Source organism: Schistocerca piceifrons, chromosome 1, assembly GCF_021461385.2.
Source record: "Schistocerca piceifrons isolate TAMUIC-IGC-003096 chromosome 1, iqSchPice1.1, whole genome shotgun sequence".
Taxonomy (NCBI): domain Eukaryota; kingdom Metazoa; phylum Arthropoda; class Insecta; order Orthoptera; family Acrididae; genus Schistocerca; species Schistocerca piceifrons.
The window spans coordinates 622,784,137-622,808,781 of record NC_060138.1 but is presented as its reverse complement, the minus strand read 5'-3'; the positions used below and the strand labels follow the sequence as shown (position 1 = coordinate 622,808,781).

The 24,645-nt window shown below is 42.1% G+C and overlaps 1 protein-coding gene across 1 annotated transcript in view; it reads right to left on the bottom strand.

Moving 5' to 3' along the window:
• Positions 1-2,955: 2,955 nt before the first annotated feature.
• The window catches only part of LOC124785536 (proclotting enzyme-like), an 82,592-nt gene continuing 60,902 nt past the window's right edge, over positions 2,956-24,645 (bottom strand). Inside the window, exons 7-8 of the mRNA XM_047254190.1 lie at positions 22,032-22,192; positions 2,956-3,390 (exon numbers count right to left, since the gene is read on the bottom strand). Coding sequence (XP_047110146.1) covers positions 3,232-3,390; positions 22,032-22,192 — 320 coding nt within the window. The 3' untranslated portion in view covers positions 2,956-3,231. The remainder of the gene's footprint in view (positions 3,391-22,031; positions 22,193-24,645) is intronic.

Sequence of the window (24,645 nt, the reverse complement as noted above, 5' to 3'; positions counted from 1 at the left end):
TCATATTTTTTTCTTTCAGGATCGCTGCAGGTTTTGGTCCTTGGCCGATTGTAACACTGTCCTGCACTGCTTGCTCTGGATTTTAGTGCAACTCGCTTAAAAGGAAGCAGCAGTTCAAGAGTAGCATGGGTGTACCCAGTTCCATGGTTTGAAGAGTACTTCTCAGAAGAATACACATTACATTTTTATTTCCAAATTTTAATTGTACAATAATGTAAAACAGTATTTCATTATCACCGTGTCTCAAGCCTAAAATTTGACTACATTATCTGAGGATACACAAAGAATAAATATCAGGAATTTCAGATGACAAACAATTTAAATTTATTGCTACATCCAGTATACAGTTATGTATGCTTTGCAGTTAGCAGGTTGTTTCTTCCGATTAGATATAGCTGAAGGCTCTAAACATCAGAAGAGGACGTTTCATTGTTGATAAAGTGGCATACGTTTTAGACAGTAACTCTATGATGTGATTCTAGATTGGTAGAGCGGAATTTATAAAAAATAAATTAATTTTGATTTTCTGTACATTGATACAAGCTGAAAACAAAAATACTGGGCGCTGGGGGCTGTCACATAAAAAACGGAATCTCCTAATCTTATACGGACTCTGTATGTACACGTACTAACAAGGGAACTTGATGGAGTGGTTCTCTTCGATTTTCTTCATGCTTATCTTGAAAGGGGGATGCCTGATATTGAATTTCCTGAAGCAATAATACAATACCCTTGAAGATTATAAGATTTACGAGCACTGTTCAGCATAAATAATTTCTAGCCTTTTTGACATATTCGCCGACAGTTGAGTGACTAAAGCATAGTCATAATTATAAACTTGCAATTAGAATGCACAAAATTACTTTCATTTAAATTCGATACATGCTAATAAGCGAACTGTTAATTAAGAAAACTGAAACATGTTAATAATAATAATGTCTTTTCATTTTTATAATTGGTCATATGAAAATAAATAAAAGTCTGATATAGGAATGCAAAATGCAGTACTGTCAAATGAATAGATCAATAAGGCTGTTCTGAAACTTTACGATTACAGGGCTTTTACATTATACACTATCAGGTCCTATTGTAACATTCAGCTCGTGTCGCACGGTTGCATAGCCCGCTAGGGGCTCTCAACTGCGAGTTCCCCTAAGGTATGACTAGTTTGCAATATGTCTTGACAGATACTTACAGTTACGTTTCACCATTGTTGTCGCATGATTAGTTGGTTTATTTCAACAATAATAAAATGCTGAAAAAGATATCATTCATTTTTCCGTTGTTCCATCTATCACATTTATAAATCCAGATACGGAGAATAATAAGTACTGGTAAGCTGTGCAAATCTATCACACAGCTAACGTGAAAGTAGCATCGGTTCTACCGAAGTGACAAACCAGGTGGCCGCTAGAGTGTGAGAAATTAGAGACGACAAAAATCTGGGCAAATACTTTCCAAGTTCCACTAAATGGGTATACATTTGCTTGCATTGTTAGCGATTTTTCCTCCTGATCAGCATAGTATTGAAGAATTGCTATTTGGACCACGCAAGAACTCGCCAAGTGCAATCTCATTTGCTAGTTTTTCCATATGTAAATTAAAAATGTTATATATTACAAGAATTTTTTATTGCTTACCATTCCTAAGAGTTTACTGTAGTTTAAAACTCTCAATCCTTTCCTTTACTACAGATGTTCATTGGCGCTCGTTAGTTTAATTAGTAATTATATGATTATTGCTACTATTTTTTCAGTGCAAGAGGATTAGGTTTTACTGTGTCTGCGTCTTGTATCCAAATTTAAGGGATGAAATTCACTTGAGGGCGCTGACTAACTTTTTCCCCATACGCAAAATTGTTCTGCATGTTATATGATATAAGAACAGAATTAGGGGCTTTATTTAATTATTGTACTTGAACACAGTAACTGAGACCTAGTTAATGTAACTGTTCTGTTTCGAATTCTCGTAATTCAGATACTTTGTTGATTTGCAATAGTTCTGCTACGCTATTTCAGAATAGAATCTCGCATTTTATTGGTATAGGATTTCTGATTCATTATTACTGTTTTATTATTCACCCATCAATTTTTATTTTGTTGGAATAGAAATAATACGAATAAGCGCCCAGAGGGAGGGAGGAACTCACCATCTGTATTGCACGCACAGATCGCCAAAATACCCGTAGCCGGCAACAGGTACCAGGTACCTCACGAACAATCTCGAACGCGGCAAAGTCACATTCAGTCTTCTAAAGAACTGAATTACAATTAAATCAATACCATTAGCTGCTGACGGCGTTGATATACATCAACGGGGACAGTTGACAATGTGTGCCTTGACTGGGACTCGAACCCGGTATCTCCCGCTTACATGGCAGACGCTCTATCCATCTGAGCCACCGAGGGCACAGAGGATAGTGCGACTGCAAGGATTTATCGCCGGCACGCTCCCCGTGAGACCCACATTCTCAACTTATAGTCCACACACTACCTTCGTAGTGCCCCTGCCATTACACCCACTACTCGCGACAGACAATCCACCGAGCCCCGTAAGAGTTCAGGCAAATAGTGCGCATCTGCACTGAAGAAGGTCATCAGACGGTTAGCCTTAAACGATGGAAAGGGACTACGAATGTAGCGTGTGGGTCTCACGGGGAGCGTGCCGGCGATAAATCCCTGTAGTCGCAATATCGTATGTGCCCTCGGTGGCCCAGATGGATAAAGCGTCTGCCATGTAAGCAGGAGATCCTGGGTTCGAGTTCCGGTCTGGGCACACATTTTCTACTGTCCTCGTGGATGTATATCAACGCCCGCCAGCAACTAATGGTATTGATTTAATTGTAATTTCATTCTAGAGAGCTGCACGGTCGCCAATGGCATCTGTTCTTTCGGATATGTCCGAAAGAACAGTTGCCATATTCATATTCTAAAGAACTGTCTCCACGACACTATCTCATTTTACAGATTAAAACTTTATTGTCATACAATGAAAGTGATGATTTGTACTGATACCCTCGCGTTTCTGTAAATATAAAATCATTCCCTCCTCCTTCCCAACCGCAGACACCCTACTCTCACCAATCTATACGTTATGAAGAACTTGTAATAAAACCGTAAATGACATAGATTAATGACAAAGTTAAAAATCTGTACATCTACAATTGACCAGCAGCACATTTCAAGGCATTAGAATGTTGGCAACCAACTGCCACCCTGTAGCCTAGCTGGCCTATGCCATGGTCTTGGCTATCCAGGGCAGGAACTTGGAGACGCGCGTGTAGATGCCCGGGCTGTCCTTGTTGCCGCAGCCGATGCCCCAGGAGACGACGCCCACCGCCACCCAGCGACCATCCTCCTCTTGGATCACCAGGGGGCCGCCAGAGTCACCCTGAAGACAACATGTTATATTATACTGTAGTATACGTAGAGTTGTCAAACTGTCGTAGTCCACAGTTTACAGTCATAAGTAAGCATACACTACGGTAGTTTTCCAAGTAGCTTTGGTCACTTAGGCCAGTATTACGCTATCATATTTCCTTGTCAAATCTGATATGTCAAATGTTTATGTCAAAGAAATTTGATAGTGTAGTAGGGAACTTTGTCAAATTTCGCCTTTCGTCAAAGAAATATGATCAAATCTAGGGCCTCGCCGTAGATTTGATCATAAAAGTCGTTCGTCTTCTAACTTTGACGAACGATAAGATGACAGTGTCATACCTCTTTTTAACACCACGTCGAAGATCTGTGTCAAAGAAATTTGTAGAATATTTGATCATATTTTTTTGTCAAAGAATACCGTCCTTAAGGTCATAACGGTGTTACCTGTATGCCTGTACGTTATGTGTGTTGCATACCAGTCGGGCGATACCTCATAACGGTCGTTATCTTTACGTATTCAACCAGTATTTTACTAGGTCCCTCGAGAAACCGAAAGCGGTGAACCGTCTAGAAAGAGAGTGAGGATACATAAAGGGCCGCAAGGCCTATGGAACATTTTTGTTCTACATAATTATACTCCTGCCCGTTACTTAAAAATAATCAGCATTTATAATAGAAAGGAAACTGTCAATGTTTAATTCCAGTATTATTGGAAAATTATTGATTGTAACAGGAAACAGAATGATGTTGTAGCGAAAATGAAGCACCCAATACAGAATTGTCTTATAGCGCTAGAAAAAGCAATTTCCTCAACAAAAAGGTAACATAAAAAACGCAAAACAAAAGTATATCAAACATCGCTTCAATACTTCGCTGAACTTACACAAAACCTGTTTCTGTTCTTCGTAAACATCTTTCGCACTTATCAATAGTGAAAGAAAACTCTTGCCTTTGATCATGATGAAGAAATTTCTATTAAGTACAAAGTAACTACTACAATAATTACCTATTTTTTTATATTTGTGCATGTAAACTGTACGTGCATCAAAAGTAATTGCTTTGGTTACAAAAAAATGCAGTTACGGGGTCAACTAATTTTTATTATTTGTAAAATGCAATTTACATTTCGTAAGGATATAAAATGCACAGTGGACTAACACTGAATGATGAGCAATTCTAATTTTATGTAAAACAAACAAACAAAAGAACAAAGAGAAGTCGTCGGCTTCTAGTTTCTTTCTTACAAATTCGTGTATGTTCTTTCCCTACCAGTGTTACCAGTACTACCGGTTAGCCTACAATTTACTATGTCAAATGACATCGTAGTTTTATGGTGAACCTGTCTTCTGCGCACACAGCATTACTCAAGTGAGCATTCTTCCTTGTAATATGATAAACCACTTTACTGAGCAACTACTGAAAAGCACCCTCTTCCATTCGTATTATACTAAAACTACCGAACAGTACTAATGCTGGAAGGAAACCACATATTGTGTCTGCTTAAAAAACTGATCACTGTGCACTAGCACGACACTACTGTCTGTAAAAATTGCAGTATCAAGAAGGAGACATGCGGTTACAATGAAATTTATTCCACAGATCAAGGATGTGATAATACACAAATGATTAGAATTACAAAACCGTACATGCACTTTCTGCTGTGAGAATTCAGTACCATGTGAAACGCTACATGCTGAAATCGGAGCCTCTAGACGACGCGGCGCAGAGTCAAATAGGTCAGCATATGCTGCTAGACAACGCGCTGCTCTGCGGTTTGTAGGCGCGTCAACAAAGCATCGACAGTGGTTGCATGAGGACCAGGGCGAACAAGTGGCTGACTGATCATATCCACGAAATGTTTGATGGGCGAACGTGCAGACGAGTGAAACAGTGATACCTGTCATCCTTCGAAGAAGGCCTGCGCATTCCTTGCCACATGCAGCTGTGCGTTATCCTACTGAAATATGCCTTGTGGAGCTGCCGAAAGGAGGAGTGGAACCTTGGGCTCTAAAACTTCCCAGATGTGGCGATTGCTGTTCGGATACTAATCGCACACTAATCCTATGTGGAAGACGCTGAGAGCGAAAGCTTGAAATCGGCTCATTGCGCATTAGCTTCTGGTACAAGCCTCGCCTCATTGTCCTAGGGCAGCCGACAAATAGGTTGTCAAAGAAACGAACATATAACGGGTTAATGCGTAGCAAAATGGACACGAAAGATGGTGGCGAGCCGTTAGAAGGAGCAGATACATCCCATCCGCGCATTCCTCTGTAAAATAATATTAACCACTACGCATAACACCCTACATGAATGAATACTACGCAGAGTGTTAACTAATACGTGGGAAAACTCTGAAGAATGGATGGAGGGCTAAAAAAGATGCAAAAAAGTTCAGATACATATATGGCCTTTTCTTTTTTTTATTAGTTACAAACACTTTTATATGTTTGCTTCGTTTCCGTCTTTTTGTTTATAAATTTCCAGCTTGTTCCTGCACATATTTTTTCTTTTCAAGGTCAAAATTTTTACCATTAGCTCTAACAAAAGCCTCTGAAGCACCATCATGGATTGCCTCCCCCCCCCCCCCCCATTCCATGTGTCTGCTGTATTTGCTGAAATCCTTGAACATGCTGGCGAACAATGTCAACATTCGCATTAGGTCTTGAATATACTATGTCCTTTGAATGCTCCCAAAAATTAAACTCCAACGGACGGACAACAGGAGATCGATCAGACCAAGATGCTGCCCCACGATCGATCCATTTTTTGCTTACAGAGCAAAATGATGTGGTGCCCCACCGTGCATGAACCACTTGTTCAGATGTAACTGTATTGGAAAGTCTTCCAGCAAAATATTTAAGTGCTCCATTAAAATCTCATCGCATGATGCTCTATTGGGTGTTCTATGCAAAATGAAAAGTCCAGTTAATCTGTCTCCAGTTATGATAAACTGTTGCTGATGTCTTGTTTCCAAAATTGCATATGGGTTCTCATCCACCCCTACATGAGTGCGATGAAAATTCTGCAGCCCATTTCTGGTAAACTATACTCGATCAGTGGATGGTATGGTAGACAAGAAGTGTTGTTCTTGAGAACATGTCCCCAACAACCAATTACAAAAACCTCTTATGATTTGAAAATCTGTTTCAGCACGGCCTTGCATTCTCTGAAGATGGTATGGATAAAGGAGGTGCTCTCGTAACACTTTCCACTTTGTCACAAGACGTATATTCTCAGTTTGTGCTATTTGTCTGGTACTGACACCATTACTGTCCTCAGTATGACGAAGTACCCGATCATCTAAACCAGGTGCTCTAAACTAGTTCGTTTTCCACAATGAAATGACCTTTTCTCAAACGATTTACAAGTCCATACTTCAAGTGCATGTCCACCGTGTGCTCATTACAAAATATTTTAGCCAGAAATATACAGCATACGCTAGTCAAACAGGAATACGGCCGAGCAGGCGTCCCCCGTGGCAGACAGTCAGACAGAACACGTCGCTCTCTAGCTGAGGTTGCTAACTCACGCTTGTTCGGAAGTACCCTTCTCGGACACAGCCTATTCGATACCTGGTGGAGGAATAATGTTCAGTACACACTAAACAGTAGTCCAGTGAGAACTGTAGAGCAAGCTTCCACTACTAATAGTGATCTCAATACCAAAAGGTTTTGTTTATTTACTAGTACGAAGGAAACTAATATAAACATAAAAAGCCTTTGACTTATCACTTTCCAAAACAAAAAACATTTGAAAAGAAAAAAATACCTGTAGACCAAAATGTAAATTGAAAAACAAAATGTCAGAAACGGAACTCAAGTGCAACAGCAAAAAAGTGTCTGTAACAAAGAAAATAAAAGGAATTGACCATATGTATATATGAATTTTTTGCTTATTTTTGAACATATCCAATCCATTCCATAGAGCTTTCCCACATATTAGCTAACACCCCAGTACATAACGATCACTTATGTCTACTGTGCACAATAGTGCTACGTATTATAACGGTACTTTGCGGGCAGGCGTGTCAATTAGCATCATATTAATTAAAATGGGGGATAAATAGACTTTATTTTGGAAGAATTAAAAAGGGGAAACTTTAATAACTGCACAGTATTACTAAGAAGCAATATAATGAAAAGTAATAAAAAGCAAAGTAGCAAAGACCAAGTGGGACAGAAAGATATAGGGGCGCGTTTGTTTTTTAATACATATAAAAGAACATGTAACACATTATTGAGCTCTCTACCTTCAGTTATCGCGATCAGGCTAGTCGATGAAAAAGTGGTACGCGACTGCGAAATTCGTTAAGGAGATTATTTAAAGTCTCTTCAAGCACGTTTAAAATACATTACGTGTGACGAAGTGATCAGAGACGTTTATTGCCGGGTGGAGTGAAAATAAATCAGACAACATAATTCGAACTTTGTGTTAGCTGGAAAAAATACTCTTGGGAAACTATTATGGTTGTTGAACCCACGAAAGTTGTGCGAAACGGAAAGCTATAGTTTACGTAATTCTGCATTTTATAAAATGGTGAAACGCGTGTGCGCGGAACATAAATAGACTCTTATCCTCGGACACTTGCGGCGGGTAACTGATACAAACAACGCGCCAGCATAAAAAATAGTTCGCTTATTAACTAGCAGATATTAATTAAAGGGGGCCTAAAATACTAAAAAAGAAAGACACGATCATCACCTCCAATCCCGATTCATATTTCATATTTAATAAGTGAAAAGAGAAGTGTTAATAAACAAACTACATTTCAATTTTATCCGCGATTTTGCTTCATTACGTAGTCCTGACTACATGATAAACAATATCTGTGGAAGTTGTATGCAACATATCGTCTTAATATTTTGCCAACCAATTTTGTGGGACACCAAAAATGTAAATGCATGAAATTGTGCTTACAGCGGATGTATAATGTGTGAGTGCGACGAACTATATTGAGAAACTGAACATCCATTACGTATTTGCATGTTTATCTGCGAAAATGGTCCTTGTTGGTACATCAGCATAGTGTTCGAATAGAATCGCTGGAACATTGCAAACCATTCAGATTAATCGAACATCTAAATACCCATAATGCTGGCACCACGAGGATGTGTTCTTTCTCCTCACCCCCGTGGCAGTAATTGAATCAAGAGTCAGCCGGGAAATACATTTAAATCACTGCCATGTATGAAGGCGAGTGACACCACGAGTATTAACGTCGATCGAGGGGTGTCGTCGTGATCGTATTGAATGACATTGAGCGATTATAGTAGATAAGTTTGAGAAAGAGCACAAACATTTCGAAGCAGCACAAAATCAACAGACTTTCATTGATGAGAGAGGGGACAACTTAAATTGTGGAATTAAAATGTAAGAGGCGAAACCGCATGTTATAGCCCAATGGCGCCCCAAACCACCACACTTGGCGTTTGTTCGCTTTACCGCCCGTCAATGCAGTCTGCCGATTGCGTTCTCGACGGTAGTGTCTAGCACGTACGCGGCCATCACTGTAGGTCAAGATGAAGCAAGACTCGCCCGACTTGGTATGACACTCAGCACACCAATGGCGATGGAAACCGAAGCAGTAGCAAGCGTACGATTGCTCAGGTCTCAGCTGAAGGTGTCCAACCGTCGATAGAGACATATCCACACTTGTTGTAGTGCTCCAACGTCGAACCAACAGTGTGGACGAGGCTGTTTTGTTGGTTGCGGACATGCAGACAATATGGCGGTCATCCCGCGGTGTGATCAACTTCGTGCGCTCCTCCATTTATACTGACCTTTTCTATCCACTGGTTCGATACAAGAGTCATTGTCGTAGCAGCGTGCCCTGACTGAGGTAAAATGTCATAGTTCATCAAATGTGTTTTCGGAGACCAATCATTCTGCCCCGTTCGAACTCACTGACAAGCCGATATTGCGCCCTTCGGCGTCGACGAGAGTTATAGGCACTCGCTTGCACGTCTCCACTTCGTTTGAGTGTTTGCACCAAATGAGCGTGGCGAAACACTGAAATGTTCAAATGTGTGAATTTCTAAGGGACCAAACTGCTGAAGTCATCGGTCCCTAGTCTTACACACTACTTAAACTATCTTACGCTAAGAACAACACACACACCCATGCCCGAGAGAGGACTCGAACCTCCCGCGGGAGGGGCCGCGCGCAGTCCGCGAAACATTGACCTCTCCGGTCACACAAAACAGGGCGCTGCTGGGCCTCCGTGCAAGATATCTTTCTGCAATCTTAATCACTCGTTATGATTCCGCTGTTGTAGACGAGTTTCAATTTTGAATGATTCGGACCATTCTTCTGGTTGTTACTATCTTTAAAAACAGTAGCATAGTAATATTCCTATTGCTCCAAAATTGCAAATACATAAACGGATTTGTAGGAACGTACTGTTTACGACACAGTAACGAACGGGAACGCAAGTAGAAATAATAAGACCATACCTAGAATCTCAGCTTAGGGGAGGGAAGAAAAAGCAGCTCAGTTTTGAATGAAAATAAAGCCCAAAACTGTTGAAGATATGTGTTTATTAATTAGGAAAGGTACTAATGCAACTCTTTGCAATAAGTACTTACTGATTACAATGTACTTAACTGATGGATTGTACGAAGGTCGTTCAATAAATAATGTCCCAAATTTCAGAACATTTTAGGTGCTTCAATCTGAAGTTTCCTCTGCAATATCCAAAGTTTGAAACCACTTCGACAGATGTCAGATGTCAAAATGAAATCTACGCGAGACACTCGTTACAGACAACGTGCTGAAATTGAATTCTTGGTTGCGGGGAAAGAAATCGTGGTGGAGATACATAAACGTTCGTGTGTGGTGTATGGTAATGACGCACTTGTTAACAGAACTCTTGGGTGATGGGTAAAAAGAGCATCAGGAAGAGTAACGCCATGCTCGGGCATGTTCGGAACGTCTTTTCACAGCCACTGCTCCCTCTGGTGAACCGCGCGGGTGTCATAATTCGTGCAGAGTGGTGTGGCAGTTAGCTCTACGGCTATCGCTGAGAGTCGGAAGTGCGTGCGCATTGATTGAGACTCTTGGATATTCAAATGAGTGCTCAAGATGGTTTCGAAGGATGCGCACAGGAGGACGCAATATTTAAAGTAAAGCAATTGCATCACAGTTTTTGGAGTATCCTGACGCTTCTGGAGATGTCTTTCTGTCACGGGTCGTTACGGTACCTAGGTGTATCACCTTCAGCCGGCAACAAAAAGCAGACACTGCAGTGGCACCACCCGAAATAACCGAAAAAGAAGAAATTCTAGACAACTCCCTCTGCTGGCATAGTCATGGTGACAGTCTTTTGGTATAGTTATAGTGTCATTCTTGTGGAAATGCTGCTAAAAGAGACAATCATTAATTCAAAAGCGTATGGGAAGATACTGAACAAACTCAGCAATCTCTTCTGACGTTCCGTCTGGCATGAATCCAAAAGAAATCTTGTTCCTAAACGACAATGCTCGAACACACGCAAGTCTCAGATCACGGAAACCCATTGCCAAACTGGGGTGATCCTCACTGCATCATCTGACGCACAGCCCGGACGTGATGCCTCGGATTGCAGTCTTTTTGAGCCACTTAAGATTGTCTACGTGGGATAGACTTGGAAGATGAAGAGAGCGTAATCCTTGCAGTGAAAACATGACTACGACTACAGGACACGACATTTTGCTAACGGGGAATATACGAGGGCGTGCTGGAAAGTAATGTCTCCGAATTTTTATGTGAAAATTCTTAAAGCTTTTTAAATAAAGCAAACTTTATTAACATTCTACATCTTTACTCTTCATGTCACCCTGGCGACTAGCACATTTCTCCCAATGAGAGACAAATTTGTTGATACCGTCACTGTAAAGTGCTTGAAGTTGTCGAAGCCACGACATCACTTCTGCTTGCACCGCTTCGTCACTATCAAAGCGAAGTCCTCGACGACATTCTTTAAGTTTTTGAAACAGATGAAAATTGGAGGGGCCAAGTGGGAACTGTATGGGGGATGATCGATGACAGTGAACCCAAGGTGTCGGAGTGATGTAGACGTCACAGCGCTCTTGTGTGGTCTGGCACTGTTATGCTGAATGGGAGGGAGCCCCACGTATGGACGAACTCTACGAAATCGTAACTCAATTACAGCACGCTGTTTTTCAAGCATCAACACACATACGATATACACCGCCATGGTACACACTATAATTCGGAACACTCTAGTGGCAGAAGGATGTGTAAAAATGATGAATAAATATAAAGAATGTTAATAACGTTTGTTATATTTAAAAAGTTTAAGAGATTGCACATAAAAAATTTCGGGCATTACCTTTCAGTACTGCCTCATACGAGTATGCTCTTACAAATGCTGGTATAATGCCATAGAATGTGATGAAAACTTTGTAAAAAGTTTTGAAAGAAATAATCTGCATTGGTTATTGTAACGTTCCCTGGCAGCACACACACTATTAATAAACTGAAATGACATTTAATTGTACTATGTACGCCGCTATGAAGCAATTCGTATATACTGAAATTGTTTAACAAAAAATATTATTTAATTTTGTATAAAGGACGTTGGTTATTATTGTAATATTTTCTGTAACAATATTCTCGATGTATTTATGATTGTAATATTTCTATATTCATAATGTAATTACGAAATATGTTAATATCTGCGATGAAAAAATGTAAAATATAACCAAAGAGGAAAATAATGTTGTAAGATTACAAAGAGATATTCATAATCAGCAATAGTATAAATAGCACTACATAATGTGCATTCTTTGTCGTCTCCCTCGAGAGCTGAGAGAGAGAGGAACCTGTGACGTAGCATTATATGAATGAGTAGACTTCTTTTGTCTGTATCTATCTTTAGCCGCCATTAGAGGAGAAATTATAAAGGTGTGTAATTTTAACTATTGTTATGATCTAAATACATTATAATTTATCAAAATTTTGTATTACTAATGTAAATTAGCTTGCCCATGTCATCTATAATATTTCTTTAAAGAATTTTCAGCACTTTTAGCGATTGTCGTTGGTGTTGCTGGGCTGCGCCGCGACCGAACGATTTGCAGCGGCGGCACATTTAAAAAATTGTTCCGCTATAAAATTAACCAATCCCGTAAATCGGGAGCAGGTAAAATTAGCAGTGAATTACGAAATATTTTTCTTTTACAGCGATCCTGAGACTGACTGAATTTATTACTGGTTTTACATTTGTGCATTCATAGGCTGATAATTAACGTTGAAGTTGTTAATCTGTTGGTTCTTTCAATTTCTAAAGCAAATAACTAAACGTATAGTGAAGTGTGTTTTGTCAATGATAATTAAACGTTCAGGTCGGCTTGGCAATATTTAACCATTTTATGCTAACAGAGACAGTCTTGTGTTCCATAGCTAACGCCGGGAAAGAATTCAGTAAATATTTAAAAACCCACTGCATCTAGAAAATATGTGCCAAGGCCGAAATACGTAAAAAAAATTAATTTAAATAATTTTCAAAGACATAAATGTTATTAATCAGTTAGTTTGAATTTATCAGCATGAGAGGGTTGCTAAAGTTCACGTAATTTTAAATGTGCTTTATTCTGTCTAAATGAATTTTTATTACCACACGTAAAAAAAGGGGTTCTACAACAAAGTTCGTACTGAAAGAGTAAATAACAAAAATATTTAAAGCCATTTCTTCCCCATTTTCATCCATTCATTTCACATTATATATATATATATATATATATATATATATATATATATATATATATATATATATAGATCAAATTATAGAATAATTTTTATTAAAAGTCACGACCGGTTTCGAGCTACTAGAAGACACACCCTCATGTGATAAAGATTATTTTTAATGTGTCATCGTCGAAAGGTAGCTGTCTTTCGGCGATGATCTGTTAAAAAAAGGCTTTATCAACTGAGGATCAGTTTCACTGTAGTCTAATACCGCATTTTTTTCAATGATAACCGATTTCATTCAAGTACTGAACAACTGTACAATGTCAATGACTCATGGCTGATTAGTGGACACTGGACGCACCACCTGCGGCTGGGCCTGGCTGCCACTACAATCATTCAAGATATTCAGTACTTGAAGTAAATCGATCATCAGTGTCAAAAGAGTGGGACAAGTCATTTCAATAATTAAGCTTTCGCAGGTTTACCCATATGACGACACGTCAGGCCTTCCTAACATATTATCATCATTGTTCTTCTGTAACCTTCGTCGGCTGTGCTGTCCTTGGAAGTCAACAAAGATCCTACGATTCTGCAGAAGTATGGCGATGAACCTGGTTAGGCTGAAGTCCCTCGTCAGGTTGTGGAGCTTAGTTAATAGTAACCCATGGTTGACGGTGTCGTACGCTGCTAATAAGTTGACAAACGCTATTCCAGCCGCCCCAAGAATTTCGAAACTATCTTCTAAGAGCTGCGTGAAATTTAAGACTTTTCTAGTACAATTTGTGCAAGGACGAAATCCATATTTCTGCATCTACATCTACATCTACATCCATACTCCGCAAGCCACCTGACGGTGTGTGGCGGAGGATACTTTGAGTACCTCTATCGGTTCTCCCTTCTATTCTGAAGTTTAAATACAAAGTCAATTACAGGGAGAAGGCGATTTAAGATCCGTCTTTTCAGTAGTTTGTAGATGTGACATAGCACTGCAGCTGGTCCAAAGTTCTTCAATTGTCCTGTTCTTTGCCACGTTTTAGCAGTGCAACTACTCGGCTCTTCCGCCATATCCTTCGAATCTCGTATACGCACATACATTGTTGAGCAGTAGGCACATCCAGGGTTAATATGGCAAGATGGGGTTACGACAAAGAAGACAGTGTCAAGTGCTACTGTGCAGGAGATCAGACAGTTAAATCTATGCTTCAGTGTCGACTGTCTCCAAACTCATGTATGGGACACGACTTGCATCAGGCCTCAGCGAATGCACTAGAAGTGGCCAAACTTTGGTCAAATTGTACATGAAGTAATGTTTGTTGATCGTGTAAATATGTATGTTTCTGACACAAGAATAAATAGTAATCCATCATCTGTGTCCCGTTATGTTATGAGACTTTTTGCGTATGCACTTCAGATGGTCCTTATCTTTCTTCTTTATGCTGCTGTGTGTGCTGCCGGCCAGCATCTCCTCCTCTTCTGCTTCCTTCCACATGCCATCCTAAGACTGTGTGCGTAAGTCCCTCCTTATTTCTTTAACGTGTGTCCTGTCCAGTTTGTTTTTGTTCTCTTTATTACACTCAGCAATTGTTTCTGCTCTCCTATTCCCCGTAGTACATCTTCCTTTTCGCCCTAGCAGTCCACCATGCTCTTTCCATCCTCCGCCATGTCCACAATTCAAAAGCCTCAAGCCTAACGCTGTACAGGACGACACTCCATACAAAACATTATTTCATTCTTTACCATATTGCTGCGAAAAACTCTCCTGCTCCTACAAAATGATTCTTTCACTATTGCTACCCCGGTTTTAATTTCTGTGCTGCATCGTCAAATAATTCTCTAGCTAGACACCTCTGTCGTAAACTGTCGTATAACTGAAGAGCCGCCGCGCGGGGTAGCCGCGCTGTCTAGGGCGTCTTTTCACGGTCCGCGCGGCTCCCCGCTTCGGAGGTTCGAGTCCTCCCTCGGGCATGGGTGTGTGTATGGCGTCCTTAGCGTAAGTTAGTTTAAGTTAGATTAAATAGTTTGCAAGCTTAGGGACCGATGACCTCAGCAGTTTGGTCCCATAAGACCTTACCACAAATTTCCAAATTTTCCGACTGATGAGCTAAAACTTTGGGACCACAACCAGCAGCGAGATTGAAAGCCATCTGTTAGTGTTGTGGGCATGTGACATTGCAAGGAAAGTATATAAGGGAAGCACAGACAAATGGGGAATCATTCCAACGACGATACGGAGCGCAGAAGTAAGTGACTTTGACAGTGACATGGTCTGGCGCCTGGGTACGAGCGTCTCGGAGAAAACGAAAACAGTCGTCCGTTTACTTGCTACTGTCTTGAACGCCTATGGAAATTGGTCGAACGACGGTGGAACCATATGTAGGTAATAAGCTCTTGGACGTCCACTCTCGTCTCAGGACGTAGATGGTTCAAATGGCTCTAAGCACTATGGGACTTAACATCTGAGGTCATCAGTCCCGTAGAACTTAGAACTACTTAAACCTAAGTAACCTAAGGACGTCACACACATCCATGCCCGAGACAGGATTCGAACCTGCGAACGTAGCAGTCGCGCGGTTCCGGACTGAAGGGCCTAAAAGCGGTGGGCCCAGGACGTGGAGGTTGGAGGCTTGTCCACCCCACAAAGAAGATCTGGCGTACAATGCTGGCGCAGCTACAAGTGTTGCAGAGCAATAAGTTCACACTGTTGAACTAGAGGCTCCGCAGCAGACAACCCTTACGTTTTCCTATGTTGCCCCGATGACATCGTTAATTACGTACGACTGTAGTAGTCACAGAATCCTCTAGTTTGGCCATGTATCAATGAAAACATATCACCTTGTCCGAAGAAAGACATTTGTTGCAGCAGGTCAACAATTGTGTCCTAATACGCCGTCATCCATGCGAACGTCTCCTCGAAACACGCACTACGCCACGGGCAGGGACCGGTGGCGGTAGTATTTTGCTGTGGAGGATACTCACCTGGGATTCCACGTTACCTGTGAAGTAATGACAAGCACCGTGACAGCTGTGGATTGTTGTTGTGATCAACAGTCGGAAGATTCTCCATGCTAGCTTGTCCTGTGCAAGGCTCTTCATTTTTGTGTAACTGCAGCAACCTACATCCATTTGACTCTGCTTACTGCAACGAACCCTTGATCTCCCTCCAAAATTTACACCTCCTATATTTCCTTCCATTACCAAATTAACGATTCCTTGATGCCTCAGGATGTGCCCTAACTACAGATCCCTTCTTTTACTCAAGACTGCTTTATCACCCAAATCACTCTCTGTACCTCCTCATTACTCATTCCATCTACCGGTCTAATTTTCAGCGTTCTTCTATAACACCACATTTCAAAAACTTTTATTCTCTTTTTTTGTCAACTGCTTATTGTCCACGTTTCACTTCCACATAAAGGTACACTCCAGACGAATACCTTCAGAAAAGACTAAATAGCACTTCAATTTGTATTAGATGTTAACAAATTCCTCTCTTTCAGAAACTCTTTTCTTTTTAGTGCAACTCTGTATATTATGTGCTCTCTGCCTTGGCATCGTCAGTTATTTTGACACCTAGACAGCAAAACTCATCTACTACTTTTAGTGTCTTATTTCCTAATCTGGCTACCTGAGCATCGCCTGATTTAATTCTACTACATTCCATCTAACGTGTTTTATTTTTGTTGATTTTCATCTTATAATCTCTTTACAAAACACTGCCCATTCCGCTCGACAGCTCTCCCAAGCCATTTGACGTATCTGACAGAATAACAATGTCATCAGCAAACCGAAGGTTTTTACTTCTTTTCCCTTTCCAAAATTATGCTTGATTTCCTACACAGCTTGCTAAGTGTACAGATTGAATAACATCTGGGACAGGTAAATAATTGCTCGATAGTGTTCACACCTGTCACCTGCCTTCTTTGGAATTGCAATTATAGCAGTCTTCCTGAAGTCTGAAGATATTTCGCATGTCTCATTGATCTTGCACACCAGGTGGAATAATTTTGTCATAGCTGGCTTTCCCTAAGAATTTCAATAAGTATAATGGAATGTCGTCTACTCCTGGAGTCTTGTTTCCACTTAGGTCTTTCAGTGCTCTGTTAAATTCTTTTCGCAATATATTTTCCATCTCATCTTCATCTGCTTCTTCTGCTCTTTCTATAATAAAGTCCTGAGTTCGAATTGTATAGACCCTCTATACACTTATTCCTCCTTTTAATTTTCCCTTCTTTGTTTTGTAGTGGCATGCCATCTGAGCTTTCCTCCAAACATCTCTTTAATATTCCTCTAGGCGACACCTGTCTATGCCGTAGTTATACATGCATCTTTAACTTTGCATTTGTTTCCTAGCCATTCCTGATTAGCCATTTAGCACTTTCTGTCAATCTCATTTCTTTTATTTGCTACATTTTTATATTTCATTCTTCCGCCAGTTAAATTTAATATCTCCTATGTTATAGGAGAATTGCTACTGGTCCTTGTCTTTTTAGCAGTTTAACATCTGCTGCCTTCGTTATACAATCTCTCACAGCTACGCTTCCATCTTCTGTTGTATGCCTTTCCCCTGTTTCAGCCAATCGCTATTTAATCTTCTCTCTGAGACTCTCAGCAGCATCTGGTTCTTTAACCTTATCCAGGTTCCATCTCCTTAGTTTCCTGCTTTTTTCAAGTCTCTATACTTTTATTCTGCAGTTAGTAATCAAAATATTATGGTTAGTGTCCACATCTGTCCCTGGGAATGCTTTACAGTTTAAAATCGCTGTCTAACTATTACACCGGATGTCTGTTCTAAGGGTCGTCAGGAGTATTTTCTCTGACGTTCCGGCAGATACACTCCTGGAAATTGAAATAAGAACACCGTGAATTCATTGTCCCAGGAAGGGAAAACTTTATTGACACATTCCTGGGGTCAGATACATCACATGATCACACTGACAGAACCACAGGCACATAGACACAGGCAACAGAGCATGCACAATGTCGGCACTAGTACAGTGTATATCCACCTTTCGCAGCAATGCAGGCTGCTATTCTCCCATGGAGACGATCGTAGAGATGCTCGATGTAGTCCTGTGGAACGGCTTGCCATGCCATTTCCACCTGGCGCCTCAGTTGGACCAGCGTTCGTACTGGACGTGCAGACCGCGTGAGACGACGCTTCATCCAGTCCCAAACATGCTCAATGGGGGACAGATCCGGAGATCTTGCTGGCCAGGGTAGTTGACTTACACCTTCTAGAGCACGTTGGGTGGCACGGGATACATGCGGACGTGCATTGTCCTGTTGGAACAGCAAGTTCCCTTGGCGGTCTAGGAATGGTAGAACGATGGGTTCGATGACGGTTTGGATGTACCGTGCACTATTCAGTGTCCCCTCGACGATCACCAGTGGTGTACGGCCAGTGTAGGAGATCGCTCCCCACATCATGATGCCGGGTGTTGGCCCTGTGTGCCTCGGTCGTATGCAGTCCTGATTGTGGCGCTCACCTGCACGGCGCCAAACACGCATACGACCATCATTGGCACCAAGGCAGAAGCGACTCTCATCGCTGAAGACGACACGTCTCCATTCGTCCCTCCATTCACGCCTGTCGCGACACCACTGGAGGCGGGCTGCACGATGTTGGGGCGTGAGCGGAAGACGGCCTAACGGTGTGCGGGACCGTAGCCCAGCTTCATGGAGACGGTTGCGAATGGTCCTCGCCGATACCCCAGGACCAACAGTGTCCCTAATTTGCTGGGAAGTGGCGGTGCGGTCCCCTACGGCACTGCGTAGGATCCTACGGTCTTGGCGTGCATCCGTGCGTCGCTGCGGTCCGGTCCCAGGTCGACGGGCACGTGCACCTTCCGCCGACCACTGGCGACAACATCGATGTACTGTGGAGACCTCACGCCCCACGTGTTGAGCAATTCGGCGGTACGTCCACCCGGCCTCCCGCATGCCCACTATACGCCCTCGCTCAAAGTCCGTCAACTGCACATACGGTTCACGTCCACGCTGTCGCGGCATGCTACCAGTGTTAAAGACTGCGATGGAGCTCCGTATGCCACGGCAAACTGGCTGACACTGACGGCGGCGGTGCACAAATGCTGCGCAGCTAGCGCCATTCGACGGCCAACACCGCGGTTCCTGGTGTGTCCGCTGTGCCGTGCGTGTGATCATTGCTTGTACAGCCCTCTCGCAGTGTCCGGAGCAAGTATGGTGGGTCTGACACACCGGTGTCAATGTGTTCTTTTTTCCATTTCCAGGAGTGTATTTGCAATTTTGTTTTTTCAATGTGTTTCTATAGTCAGCACAAATAAACAGTGCTCATCACGTCTTTCATGTTCCCCCAGTGTCAGTGGAAATTATTTATTTCTCGCTTCAAACAATGTAATTTTAAAGCGGAATTTTAAGAGCCCATTCGATTGAGCGGTGCTAAATTAGTTTAGCGCGATAATCATTTTATCGAGATATAGTAACATAGACAGTGAAGCAAGAAGAATAATCAGTATTCTAGCAGTGAATGCGCCGTTCTGGCCTGTGGGGACTGCTACCGCTATGAAGTAGCGCTGCTCAGTCATTGCTAGAGTACTGTTCGTTGTTCACTTTTTTACAATCCTTGTTCGAAATAGACCAATGTGGGGCTGTTCTGTCAAATGGGCATATAAAATTCCACTTTAAAGATCATTTGATTTGTAACGGGAAAGAAACAGACACTTTCCATTGACAATGGGCGTCACTTGAAAGATAATATGTGTAGGGTCTGTTTGGACTGATTCCAGGTACATACTGCAAAAACGAAATTGCAGATATATTCCGGAACACCAGAGGAAAAGCGCCTGACGAATCTTAGGAGAGATACGCTGCATAATCAATCTAAATCCTTCCAGAGTGTTCAAGTCGTTTCATGATACAGTCCTTATTCATGATTCTTAAACCGAATGTTGGGAATAATTAAATTATGATCTGTGAAACATTCTACCAGGAGGCTTCCTCTTTCATTTCTTTACCACAGTCCTTCTACCCCTATTATTTTTCGCTCTTTTAGTTTTCATACTATCGGATTCAGTCAGCTAAGACAACAAAATTTTTGTCTCCTGTATTTAGGTGAATTATTTTCTTTATCTTTCAGTCTTTCAATCTCTTTATCAGCTGCAGAGCTAGTTGTCATTTCAGCTTGTGCTTCTGTGATGGCTATTGACTTCGTTTCTATCGTGACAATTATAATACACTACTGCCCATTAAAATTGCTACACCAAGAAGAAATGCAGATGATGAACGGGTATTCATTGGACAAATATATTATACCAGAACTGACATGTGATTACATTTTCACGCAATTTGGGTGCATAGATCCTGAGGAATCAGTACCCGGAACAACCACCTCTGGCCGTAATAACGGCCTTGATACGCCTGGGCATTGAGTCAAACAGAGCTTGGATGGCGTGTACAGGTACAGCTGCCCGTGCAGCTTCAACTCGATACGACAGTTCATCAAGAGTAGTGACTGGCGTATTGTGACGAGCCAGTTGGTCGGCCACCATTGACCAGACGTTTTCAATTGGTGACAGATCTGGAGAATGTGCTGGCCAGGGCAGCAGTCGAACATTTTCTGTGTCCAGAAATGCCCGTACAGGACCAGCAACATGCGGTCGCGCATTATCCTGCTAAAATGTAGGGTTTCGCAGGGAATGAAGGGTAGAGCCACGGGTCCTAACACATCTGAAATGTAATGTCCACTGTTCAAAGTGCCGTCAATGCGTTCAAGAGGTGACCGAGACGCGTAACCAATGGCACCCCATACCATGACGCCGGGTGATACGCCAGTATGGCGATGACGAATACACGCTTCCAATGTGCGTTCACCGCGATATCGCCAAACACGGATGCGACCATCATGGTGCTGTAAACAGAACCTGGATTCATCCGAAAAAATGACGTTTTGCCATTCGTGCACCCAGGTTCGTCGTTGAGTACACCATTATTACGGCAGGCACTCCTGTCCGTGATGCAGCGTCAAGGGTAACCGCAGCCATGGTCTCCGAGCTGATAGTCCATGCTGCTGCGAACGTCGTCGAACTGTTCGTCCAGGTGGTTGTCTTGCAAACGTCCCCATCTGTTGACTCAGGGATCGATACGTGGCTGCACGATCCGTTACAGCCATGCGGATAAGGTGCCTGTGATCTCGACTGTTAGTGATACGAGGCCGTTGGGATCCAGCACGGAGCTCTGTATTACCCTCCTGAACCCACCGTTTCCATATTCTCCAAACAGTCATTGGATCTCGACCGACGCGAGCAGCAATGTCGCGACACGATAAATCGCAATCGCGATAGGCTGCAATCCGTCCTTTTACAAAGTCGGAAACCTGATGGTACGCATTTCTCCTCCTTACACGAGGCATCACAACAACGTTTCTCCAGGCAACGCTGGTGAATTGCTGTTTGTGTATGAGAAATCGGTTGGAAAGTTTCCTCATTTCAGCACGTGGCGCCAAATTTGTGTGGATGCTCTGAACAGCTAATCATTTGCATCTTCTTTCTGTCGGTTATATTTCGCGTCTTTTGCACGTCACCTTCGTGTAGTAGCAATTTTAATGGCCAGTAGTGTATCTGTGCAGTATATGAACATTACTGCGGAGTATCTGCAATCGTACATGCTTGGTGTCTTCCGCAGTGGCACTGGCATCTTAAAGCAGCATAACTCTGTGTGTCACAAGGCCAGACTCGTACTACTGTGGTTTGAGGTGCACGGTGGTGGACTCACGTTCATGTTTTAACCACCTGGTTCGCTTGGTCTGAACCCGATGTAACACATCATGCTATCGGGCGCACGCTCTGTTGTATTAAACAGGTCATAATATTTATACTGATCAGTGCATTATGTTGTATGATCTCAATATTTCTCTAATAATCATCCCTTCAAGTAACGTGCAGCATGCTGGTGGGTGAGGTGTGTCGCATGCAGCGACTGCCTCACCTGGCAGGAGTCCTTGCCGCCCTCGTATGCGCCTGCGCAGAGGTGTGTGTCCAGAATGGGCTGCGAGAAGAGCGGCTCGCAGCGCTGGTGCGGCCACACGGGGATTCCCACCTGCCGCAGCACGGGGCTGCCGGGGCCGCCGAACTGGATGGAACCCCAGCCTGCGCAGAAAAATAAAAAAACGTTGTGCACCCTGTAGCCAGCGCAGAAGAACGAGTCAGGGTATAGGGAAACAGTCCTACGGCCCCGCGGCTGCCAATATCGCAGATAAATACTGCCCTATTAGTTGACTTCATTGTCACCCTAGCCGTGTCGTGTTTTGTTGTTCGCATTCAATCAACAAGGGATGTTGGCTCACTGGCAGACACACAATTCGTAGGATTCCTATCAACATACTAGGGCATTTCGAAACGTAAAGATACAATGGCTCGCAGTCCTTAAATTGAACATTTATTTAGAAAACGTCAGTTACATCTTATTAACGGTATTATTTGTTATTTTCCGACATAATCACCCCCGTTATCCAAACATTTGTTAAATCGATGCACAAGCTTTTGTATCCCACAGTCATAGAAGGTAGCCACCTGTTGTCGGAACCACACTTCAACTTCATCTTTGATCTCTTCATCGTCGTGGAATGATTTTCCACCAAGATGTGACTGCAGGTAACAGATGACATGGAAGTCGGTGGGCGCAAGGTCCGGGCTGTATGGCGGATGGTCCAATAAGGCCCATTTGAATTGTTTTGAGTAGTGCTTTGGTTACGAGCGCTGTGTGAGGCCGAGCGTTGTCATGAAGCAAGCGGACTCCACTTGTCAGCATTCTCCTGCGTTTGTTTTGAAATGCCCTTCGAAGACGTTTCAAAGTCTGACTATATGCAGCAGCATTAATTGTCGTTCCAGGAGGCATAAATTTCAACAGAAGAATGCTTTGTCTGTCTCCAAAAAAAGAAGCCATGATTTTCTTCGCTGAAATCGACGTTTTGCATTCCTTGGCTTTTGGTGAATTCGGATGGCGCCATTGCATTGATTGTTGCTTGGATTCAGGTGTATGGTGATAAACCCACATCTCGTCACCGGTCAGAATGTGATCAAGGAACTCATCATCTGCTTCAGCATAGCGTGTGAGGAAGTCGAGTGAAAAGCCCATCCTTGTCTTTTTGTGTTCTTCCGTTAACAGTCTTGGAACCCAGCACACAAACAATTTCCTGTACCCTAACTTCACAGTCACAACTTCATAAAGAGTTGTCATTGACACGTCCGGTATGATCTGATGCAATTCTTTCAATGTGAGACGTATATTCGCATGAATTGCTTCCTCCGCTCTCCAAAGAAGGGCATAAAAGATCACCAATGGCCGACGTGTTCTTTGTTCGTCATGAACATCGGTCCTACCTTCAGAGAAATGACGACACCATTTCGTTACATTTTGTCGATTCATAATGTTCCCATAAACAGAAACAATTTCTTTGTGAATATCCGCTGGTCGCCGACCTTTTGCATGAAGAAAACGTATGACGGAGCGCACTTCGCATTTGGCAGGATTCTGAACTGGCGCAGCCATTTTAAAGACGACCTACTCCAACCAGAAGCAAAGTTCAACTGCCGAACGACCGCGAGGAGAAAGCTAACGGTTCAAAGTTAACACCAGTGTTGCCAACTTGCTCGCCAAAACTCTTCTGTTCCTCTGGCGTACGGTGTATCTTTACCTTCCGAAATACCCTCGTGTTACAATAAAACTATTTCATGGTGAAAATATACATAAATACTAAAATTCACGATAATAAATAAAAAATAAGTATTTTTCAACATCGTTAATTATATTTTAATAAGTATTTAAAATAATGATTATACTGTTTCCAACACAGATCACAATGTGTGAAGCACAAAACATTGGGAGTGTTAACACAAAAAGAAAATTAAACAGAACGGTAATATCAGTGTTGTCATAGAACTTTAAAATAACAGTTGAGTGCTCTCTGTGAAACGTTGTGCTCTTTGAAGGCTGGTAGATTTGGCGGATCGTAAGGCAATTTCGGAATGCCGCTTCGTGGAATCCAAAAAAAAATTATTGCCTAGAGTTTTCGGGATGTGCCAGATTCAAACTTTCCGCTACATAATTAGCTAATTTTAAAAGTTCTATTTTGTTTAGGGGCAAAAGTATAAATGTTTAAGATGTTTGATTAGCCCATCTTTCAATTCATTAACGAAAAGTTTCTAAATCTGCGCAAGGGAGGTATCATTTGTGTCCCATTCCCTCTTCCGAAAATAGCATCGTTAACCTAATGAGCTCTTGCGCAGGGAAAAATGCCCTGCTGCTTCTCTGATGCTGAGGTTTCCAGCTAATATGCCATCGGCAGCTTTTTTCACTGTCTCCACATCTCATTTCGATTTCAGCTGCCATTCTGACACTATTCCTCTCAATATGCATGCAATATTAATTTTCTGCCCAGGATTGAGTTCAAACGTAGAGCCTGACACAGAAGCCAATACAATAGGCTTAAAAAGACTCTTATTCAAATACTGGCAAGTATTTTTAACAAACTTAATTTTATCCATTGTTTTTCAGTGTTTCGTCCGCGACTGTTTTACTTTCGTAAAATGAAGAACAAACC